This window comes from Glycine soja, chromosome 1, assembly GCF_004193775.1.
Source record: "Glycine soja cultivar W05 chromosome 1, ASM419377v2, whole genome shotgun sequence".
NCBI classification, from domain to species: domain Eukaryota; kingdom Viridiplantae; phylum Streptophyta; class Magnoliopsida; order Fabales; family Fabaceae; genus Glycine; species Glycine soja.
In genome coordinates this window covers 53,200,719-53,211,161 of record NC_041002.1, presented here as the reverse complement: position 1 = coordinate 53,211,161, position 10,443 = coordinate 53,200,719, and the positions used below count along the sequence as shown (strand labels likewise).

The 10,443-nt window shown below is 30.1% G+C and overlaps 1 protein-coding gene across 1 annotated transcript; it reads left to right on the top strand.

Annotated features, from left to right (window-relative positions):
• Positions 1-346: 346 nt before the first annotated feature.
• Positions 347-1,719, top strand: LOC114422316 (LOB domain-containing protein 37-like). Its single transcript, XM_028388613.1, has 2 exons — positions 347-746; positions 849-1,719. Exons 1-2 carry the CDS (start codon positions 563-565, stop codon positions 1,394-1,396), a joined length of 732 nt encoding a protein of 243 aa, XP_028244414.1. The 5' UTR covers positions 347-562; the 3' UTR covers positions 1,397-1,719.
• The last annotated feature ends 8,724 nt before the right edge of the window (positions 1,720-10,443 follow it).

Below are 10,443 nucleotides of genomic sequence, written 5' to 3'. Positions count from 1 at the left end.
CTTTCTTTCTCGTATTAACAAAGATATAAATATTAGTAAAATGTAGAAGCATTATTATTATTGGTGTTAATTAAAAAAGGCAAGATTAGGAACAGTTGCATGGACGAAACGCAAGTAAGTGTATAATTCCAGAGGTGAAAAGGACGGGCAGCCATCAATATCGGAATTGTGTGATGGCCAAAGAAAATATAAAGAATCCAACGGTGGAGGAACATCCATCCGCGGAGACACGGAGCCGCTCACGCCCAAGTCCTTGGAATCTCACCCTTCCATACAAACCTAGCACACGCAGACACACTCAGTCTCACTCTCAACTAACCTAACCCTAGTTAATTCTCAACTCAACCCAACCCTCTCCTCTCTTCCTCCTCCCGTCCCGTTAACGTTTATTTATACCCCAAATGCACCTCTCCTCAATTTCCATTCTCCGTTTCTCAGTCTTCCTTTCCTCTCTCTCTCGTTTGCATTCATGTGAGGGTGATTTTGCAGAGACTTAACAGCACAAACCACTCACTCTCTTAACTTGAGATTATTTTTTTTCTTTCCCCAAACCCAAAGAGGCATGAGTTGCAACGGGTGCCGCGTCCTTCGAAAGGGTTGCAGCGAGTCTTGTATCCTGCGGCCGTGTCTACAGTGGATCGATACGCCCGAAGCACAAGGCCATGCCACTGTCTTCGTTGCCAAATTCTTTGGCCGTGCCGACCTCATGTCCTTCATTTCCAACGTCCCTGAACCCCAAAGGCCCGGTAACTAATTTCTTTTTTTTTTTTTTTTACTTTTAACTTAAACTTAACCTCACTTAACTCGCTCTTTCGTTTTTCATCTCTGATAACTTTTCTTTTTTGCAGCTCTGTTTCAATCTCTGTTGTTCGAAGCGTGTGGAAGAACGGTGAACCCTGTCAACGGTGCTGTTGGGCTTTTATGGACCGGAAACTGGCACGTGTGCCAGGCGGCGGTTGAGACGGTGCTCCGCGGCGGCACCGTCAGGCCCATGCCGGAGCTTCTCGGCCTAGACGCTCCCACTCCCACTGCCGATGACGCTTCCGAAGGGGAAGTTACCTGTACCGACAAGTGGAGAGTCCGAGATCCGAACCCGAATTTCCCGGGAACCCGGTTCCCGGGTTCGAGGTCCGATAAGGCCGGTTCTGGTGGCAAACGCAAGCGATTTGAAGAGCTCGCCAAGCTTCAGACGGCGACGACGGATCTCAATCTCCGGCTGACGCCGAGTTTTCTGCAGAACGCGGCTAGCTACGGCTGCCGGCAGGAAATTCGCTGGCCAGGGTCGCCGTCAATGAATTCCGAGGAGTCCGGGACGACGACGGCGTGCTTGGAGAGCGGGATCGGAGATCACTACGCTCACGACGGAGACCGGAAAGTGCTGAACCTTTTCATTTGAGAGTTCTCTTTCGCTCTCCGAGATTCGTGTTTGAGGGTTCTCGCTGACGCGTCTTTTTGCCTTTTTTTTATAACGCTTTATTTTGAGAAAGAGTTTTTCCCGGAATTGAATCCGGTGAGATTTTGTAAGAATACCGGCACAGGATTTTTCTCTCTGTTGTTCTTGCTAGACAGGGAGAGAAAGATGAGGGTTAGTCGGTGATGATTTTTCCTTTTTTCTTTTCTTTTTTTTCCCCTTTGAGCTATCAAACATGTTATGATGGTGTGACATGAATGATGAAATATTAAATAACTTAATACATAGTTCTTTTATATTCATCGATACTTTTAACAGAGTAAAATCTGGACAAGAAATTTGTCTATCCCATACATGTTTGAACGTTAAATATAGTTTTAGTGGTAATTGGTAAAATTTTAGATAATGGAAAAGCTTAATTTGAACGAATTGATAGAGTTAAGAAGAATGATATGAATATTCAGCTTTTGATTATTTGTGTATGGTTTACCAGCTACGCCCGTAACTAAAGAATTTGACCTGATCCATTCATAAACGGCATGTGGGAGCTGTCTGATGACTCAGACTCGATCCATATGTCGTTGTTATTTCCCTGCCATTCAAGCCTTCAACGTAGTACAATATTGAATTGCTTTTGCATCCATTTAGTTTTGTGCTTTTTTGATGTATAAAAATAAAATAAACAGGCATCTGCAGTTCAAAATGACAGCATCTGATAATATAATTTAGAGTCAAATTCCTTCAGCATAATTTTTCGAACAATTTCTAATCGAATTCTTAATTATGATACAAGCCATTAACCAAAGCCTTATTATGCATATATTTTACTTGTTTAGGAGGACTGGAATGATCATTCTCGAAGCAGGTCTGATTAATTAAGAATACGAGAATAATGCTGTGATAATAAAATGTTGAAGGTTTTAGAAGGCAGAGACATAGTATTATTAGTTTGAAGTTTGAACAACTTTATGGACAGTGGAAAAAGAAAACTTTATTGGTAAGTATCATTTTTTGCGGAATCCTAGACTTTTTGAACAGTTGAAATTAGTCTTAGAAGTCGCATTTACATGAACTTTAGCGGATGTTGTTGGGGAAATACGTTGCCCGTAAGTGTGCAAGTGTACACTAATATCTTGTTGTTTTGGAATCATCTTAGGACTCCAGCCCCCGCCTTTGATGGGGGGAGTATATATGATAAAAGTTGCGCAGAAACGAGAAAATAGAAAAATACTTCTATTTGGATTTATGTGTTTATCCAGCGATAAGTAAATCGATAAATTAATCAGTAAAAGGGAAAGGGTTAGAAAGAGAAAGAAGCATAGCTTGTTAGGTGGCTTTTGGAGTATGCAAAGGAGACGTACAAATTTACAATGACAGAGTGGGAATCGAGGAGCTACAAAAAAAACTGGTGATTGCTTCTTGTCCTTGTTCGTTTGCCTTTACCATAGACATAGCCAAAGAGCACGGCTGGCGTCAGCCTCTAGTTTTGGTCCTCTTCCTGTGTTGTCCAATTCTCTTTTATTTTTTTTCTTTTTTCTTGGTAAAGTGTTGTCCAATTCTTACTGGATAAAATTTAAGAGAAATAGTATTTAGATTTTGTGTAATTTCTTTAAGGATCATGAGATAAATAAGAAAAGAAGAAAAATGTGAAATAAGATGATGAGAACTAGAGAAGTAAATAATATTTAATATATATCAGTATTTTTAGACACAATTATTTTTTTTATCATTGGAGAATGTTGAATTGCTTAAAATTACATATAACATATCCACACGTTTTATCATAAATATCTTGAAGTTGAGTATTTAAAATGCAATTTATAAAAAGCTTTGATTAAAAATATACCAAGTTTAAATTTTAGATTTGAATTCATCTTTATTATTTTATTAATTGGATCTTAAAGAAGTCCAAAAGAGAAACTAGCAAGTAAATTAGATTAATTACAAATGAATTGTTGATCAAACCAGTATTAAACTCAATCTTTTAAATAAGATCTCGTATTTAAACTTGTAAATAATGAAAAAATATGATTAAAAGAAAAAATCTTATCAAAAAGTTAAATTTTCTTACAAAATTAATCATTAACAAAACTAATAAAAATATCATTGATATGAGAACCCTTATAAATAAACACATAATTAGAATTTGCATTAATATTTATTTTGCTAGTTATCTTTCACATTGTGTTTTTTTAATCTACTTCTAAGCTAGTAAGTCATAAACATTTACAACAATTTCAAAATTTTACTTTTTTTAATATTTTTTATACTTATTTGTAGTATAAAAAAATGTGTTTATAATGGTTTCAATTTGATTAAATATCTACTAGCTTTGGTTTGTCTTCCAAGTCCAAAATGGGGGGAGCGAGTGGGAGCCACTTCACCACAAAGCCACTCAAATTACAATATTTTGCTAAATCGCGGATAATCCAATAATAAGAATGTGGAGAAAAGAAAGTAAACGAAAAACCATTTGAGGATGAGGTGAATGGAAAGGAAAGGAAAGCAAGTGCAGCAAAATGGCTTTATTAATTTATCTGCAATGCTGCGTCTCGCCGCATTTGGCATGGACCCCACGGAACCTTCCCCCATCAAGCAATGAGGTTCTACAGTTCACATACACCTCTACTTCCACTACATAACATGTTCAACGTCTGTAGCTATCTCCTACTTCCACCTCAATTTCTATCCACTCTCGATGCGCCTCACCTAGCCTCGTCTCCTCCCTGCGTTGGAAATTGAGTCACTCACTAACACCACCACACCTAATCTACACCCATTTATCCCATCATATACTTCACTCGGGTTAAATAGTGGCTCTTCACTCTTCAGAGCATTTATAATAAAAAAAAAATTCATGGTTATGAATTTATTTTTGATATAGAGTCACTTTTGTTTTTAAAAGTGTAATTTATTAATAAATGTATATTTAAAAGATAAAAATACAAAATTTAGTCCCATAAAGTATGAAAAGTACGATACGTATATCTGCCCGTTAATTTTTGTTTGTCATCGTAGTAAAATAGTCTACATGACACAGAGGGATAAATTTGTCACTGAAATGATTGTCAACGTAACCATTTTTAATTGTTAGCACAGGAGCATATTTGTCATATAATATTTTGTTGACTTTCGTCTCTCCACCGTGCAAATAGATGCATCCCTCAAAGATAAAAATACAAAATTTAGTCTCCGAATATGTAAAAAAGTACGACAATACATCCAACCGTTAACAGTAGATTATGACTAATTATTATACTTTGTAAAAATTTATAATGATTGTGACAAATTTTTTAACAAACTCGTAAATTAAATTGAGTCTAAAAGAAAAAAGAATACTCACTTTATAAACTCGTAAATATTTTTTTATACTTCCATGCTTGATAAAAGGTTCAAGTAAAAAAATGTTTATTGTAAAGCATGATAGTTAAATTAGATCCATGAATAATTTTTAGGAAAAATTACAATTACAATAACACTTTTAATTTGTAAAAAAATTCACCTCCTTTTGAATGATTTTTTTTTTAAGATTATGATTTTTTAAATGATGAGTCAATAAAAAATAATCGTGTATATAAAAAAAATTTAAAAATCAACAAACTTTCATTATAATTTGTAATTTGATTTCATTGCATATACTAATAGACATTTATATTTGATTATAAAAAATTTATAAAAAAATAATTAAATAATTGTGTTTAATTAAACATAAACAATGATTTTCTTATCGTTTTATAGTAAAATTTCTTCTTTTTGTGTGGATAAAATTTATTCAAGAGTTAATAACCAAATGATTGATTTTTTTGTAGCTGAAGAAAAGTAAGAAAGATCCGTCAAAGGAATAAAAATTCACTTTCATTGATAATATTTTATGCATGTTTCAACTATTGATGAAACTTAAATATTATGACAGAAATAGAGACCAGTGTGATATAACTCTCCCAAAATTTTGTTGTAATCATTATAATTTTTTAAAAATTATAATAATTAGTCATAATTTATTATTAACGTTCAGATATATATGTTGCACATTTTACACTTTTAGGGACTAAATTTTATATTTTTATCTTTCAGGAATACATTTGTCAGTGGTGTGAGAAGATGAAAAGTAAAAAAATATTATATGACAAGTATGCTCTCCTATGCTGGCAATTTTCAGTAACAAATTTATATCTCTCTGCCACGTAAGCTATTTTATTAACGGTAACGGACGAAAGTTAACGGTCAGATATATTTGTCACACTTTTTATACTTTTAGAGACTAAATTTTACATTTTTATCTTTTATGAATATATTTGTCAGTAAATTATACATTTAAGGACAAAAATAATTATTTATCCTTTATTTATAGTACGACTTAGAGTGTTACTTCCTCTACACTCGTATATAAATAAGAATCATTAATTTCACATTAATTAAAAAATAATAATTTAATAAAATTATTTTTATTTATTATTAACTTATTTATAAATTTTGTTGTTTATAATTAAAATTATAAGAAATATAAATAAAAAATTATGATTAATGTTATATTGAAAAACTAAAATGAAAATTACTATTTTAGAATAATTTTTTTTCCTGAAATACAACAATTATAATGGGATGGAGGGACTAGTTAACATCATTTAATTTTATTAATTTCAAGTCCTTAAAAAATAAAATTATTTCTAAAATATTATTTATTGAAACTTGTTATCATAAAAAAAATAATTAAAAATAAAATTAGAATTAAATAAATACTATTTTAGGAATAATAACATTGAATAGGTTAAAATTAATTATATTTATTTATATATAAGTCTAATATATAATATCATGTTTTTGCTTATATATGAATCCAAAAAATATATATTTTAGAGTAAATTACTCTAAAACCATCTAGATACAAATAACTCAACTTTTTTTTCCCACACTAACTTCCTTTGTTTGAAAATATTACACTAATATTTCCTTCTATGTTTGAACACATTATAATGACATTTCCTCACCACTCTTTCAAATCTTATACTAATACTTTTTTAAAAAAATATAATGAAAAAAAGGAATTATTTATATAATTTATTCTTTATTATATTTAATATGAAATTATGTTTTTATTCTATTTTTTAGAGTTTCTTTGCCATTAAAAATTGTCAGAAATTATTTTATCAACATTTAACTAAGTTGTGTAATACAGTCTATTAAATGTTTCAGGAACATAATTTTTTAGGATTATGAATCATCATAAAATAAATTTTCAAAAAAATATAATAAACAAATAATAAAATTAACGTTATATCATCATTTAGTAGACTAAACGATGTTTTTGAATCCATTTGCAAACATAAAAAATAAAAAAATAATTTTAAAACATAAATGACGAAAAATATATAATGAACTAAAATATATTTTTAGCCAAATATGAAATTGTCAAAATTTATCTCACAATGTGGTTCAGATATTCCAATTAACATCTATCTTACTTGTAGCAATTACCGAAAAAAAAGACCAATTCATTGCTGACGCCTCACAAATGATAAAAATAAAAAATAAAAATTCTTAGTTGTGTCCAAATCACGCCTCAGAATTTTTCAATCTCACTTTTTCATTCGTTGTAACCAAAATGACTGCTAATCTAGAGCCTTTACTATCTTTCATATTTCACTATTAACTTTATATATATAATCCTGTTCTCCACTATTTCTCAAAAATCCCACTTCTCTATAACCTTCACCTCACTTTTCAATCTGGTTTTTTACTCTAAAAAAACACACTTCTCCATTCAAAAGTTTTCACTTTTATTTTTTACATATCTTTAGTTTTGACATGATTAATATTAACACTATTAATAATGTTAGTATTAATATTGTCATTACATGTGCCGATAAAAAAATATTGCCATTGCATGTGTGTGTATTATTTTGTTATTTTGTTAAAAGTTGTGTGCAAGTCTAAATATTAATCTGGAAATTCCCAGAATGTTGAATCAAACTCAAAGTGATCAATTATATTTAGATTTAAATTTCTGTATGTCTAAAAAAAATTGAAAAATCAAAAGGATAATTATATAGCAACATAACGATGAATAATTAACAAAAATAGTCAAGACAAAATAATTGTCAGATAATTATTATAACGTATGATAAAATGACATTTTAAGTGGAAAAAATGGTTAGAATGTTATTATATAATTTTTATATTTTTTCTGATGTTTGTGAAAAATCCTTATTTTTTACCCCAAAAATTTAAAAAAATACAATACATGAGTTATTTTGATGAGAAAGAATAGGTGCATATATATATATATATGGGTCTGACACGTGGATAAAAACATGTGGAATATGAAAAGTGGATGTGGCAAGCAAAATTATTCGAAGGAGAGCAAAGGTGTGACGCGGATTTCACCAACGTTCCCTTTCAAGTTTCAACAATTAATTTTGGCGAACACGACAAATTCCAAGCTTCTTGGTGTGGATGCAGTCTCGCTATTGAACAAAAAGATATCTTCTGGTAATTCTCAACTTAAATATCCTTCTCTGAAATCTGAACGGTAGGTCCCGACTCGTTATTAAATACTATTAAATAATAATGTTTTCGTTATTTTTATCTAAGAACTGCTATAAAAAATCGAAAATTTTCCAAAACTAAAACCCACTGCCACTGGACTGTATTGCTTGAGACTTTTACATGAAAAGAATTTCATTAAAAAAAATTAATTTTATCATATTACAAATATTCTTAACTCTAATGAAATACTTTTCTGTTAAAAGAAACTCTGTTGATGAAAAAAAAATTAATGGAAAATCCCTCTAAATTGAATTGGGTTATATATATAATTTTAAAACTTAATAAAAATATACTTTTAGTGTGACCTTTTGCAGACATCTAATTACGTATTACCAATTAAAGTAATATTAACATTTTTTATAATGATCATTTTAAAAAATAACATTAATTTTTTTAATTAATAAATTAAAAATTTACACTCCCTTTAATCCCTTCTTATAAAACCCAATCAATAATTTACAAGAATTAAATATAATAGTAAACGTAGTTAGTAACAAAAATATTGTTATAAATTTATGTGCTATTATAGAATTTCTCTTAAAATTAATCTCTTTCATCAATAATATATTTATTACTTTAATTTTTATTGACTATGCATATATTCATGTAAAGTGGTACAGTTTCTAAAATGTTAAAGTTAGATTCTCAATAAGCTTAACATTAATGTATTTCACTAGAGAAATACATTAAAGATATTTTTATAAATAAATAATTAGAGATATTTTTAAATGACATGTTTTTATAAATAAATAATCAATGGAATAGATTATTTTAGTTTAACAAATAGTCTCATGTTGAAGGTTTGAACATGCACGTCTTAAATACTCAAAAGAAAGATTTTGTTGCCCATACTTTGCTTGAGCATGAATATCTTGTCTGAAAGATACATATAATCCATACCAAAACAAAATTAAGAAAAATTATAACATTGACTTTTTTAACCATTTAATACTTTTGACTCTTTGGTCAAATTTTGAGACATCTTTACAAAGGTCAATTTTTTGAAAAGTTATGGAGATCGGAGCGTAATTATACTTAAAATTTCTTATTCCTTCAGAAAAATGTATTATGCATAGATTAAATTTGCATTTTTTCCTACATATTTAGTGTGTGTGGTCAATTAAGTCATAATTAAGTCATGAGTATAGATGATATCAATTAACTTTCATATTATATATTACATTTAGTTATACGTTTTTATAGAGACATATAGGATACACTTATTTTTATTTAAGAAAAGATGTTTGGCTGTTTTTATGACATTTTAATTTTTTTAAAACAAATTTTAAAAATATAATAAAATAATTTTTTTGAATGCTTACTAATTAGTTTCAAAATTATCTAATTATTATAAAATTTTAACATACTTTTTATTCAAAAAATTATATATCTTAAAAAAAACCATAAAGACTTTTATTTATGTTTCCTTGCATGCTACAACTTGTTTTGGAAGGAAGAAAATAAATAGAAAAGAGAAAAAATGTAGATAATGATAATTGTTCTTTTATTTAATTGAATAAAATAAAGTGAAAAATAGATAAAATACGGTTCAGGTATATATATTATTTAATTTATTATTCGTCTTACTGATACGAGTATATGGTGAGCGATAATTGGGGGTAATGTTTGGAATGTTTTTTTAGTATTTGCAAGTTGTGCCGACCAAGTTGGCACCTTGGGTCTACCTGAAAGTGAATTAATGCGGATGACGTTGTCACACTATAATTTGCTGCTCTAAGATTCCCTTGGATGTGCTATATAATGCTTAGCTTGGCAGTGACTAATTAATATAATTATCTTATTCTTTTTTTAGGAATGCGATTGCAACTCTTGAATGGCTATGTTATCTGTTTGCACGCAAGACCCCCAAAACCTGGCCCTTCAAATGATTTTAAAGTCGCTTCTTCTATTCCACATTCCAACTCCACAGGTTATATATATTTTCCAATTTCTATTATTATGATTACGATTGGCTCTACTCCACCAGTTTCGTCCAGGGTATAAAGGTACGAGGTCCTTACATCCAAGTTGCGACAACAACAACTGCAATTATCGAGATATAACGCCTGATTATCCATTTGATTTACTATTTCATTTTCTATTTAATATAACGTATGCTCAACTAGTACTGAATAACGCTCCTAAATTTTGAATGAGTTCCACGTTATTATAGCCACTGCAAAAGAAAGTAGCATAAAGTATCGTACTTGTAATATTCGTAAAGCTTTTGCATATGTTTCTTTCCGAATCTGTGACTTTGCATCGTGGTTATGACTGTTTAACGAGCATTATTACATGTAAATCTGAGGTGTGGGATTAATATTGGGACTAATATTCGCGTGTCCCCTCACCACATCATTATTTCCTTTTGTGTTGCCCAACTCTCTTTATGTCTTCAGTGAGTGATAATGATAGGAGCAGTAAAGAGAAAACTTCAGTACGTTCATAAGTAACACGCACCAGAAAATTTTAGCCATATACGATAC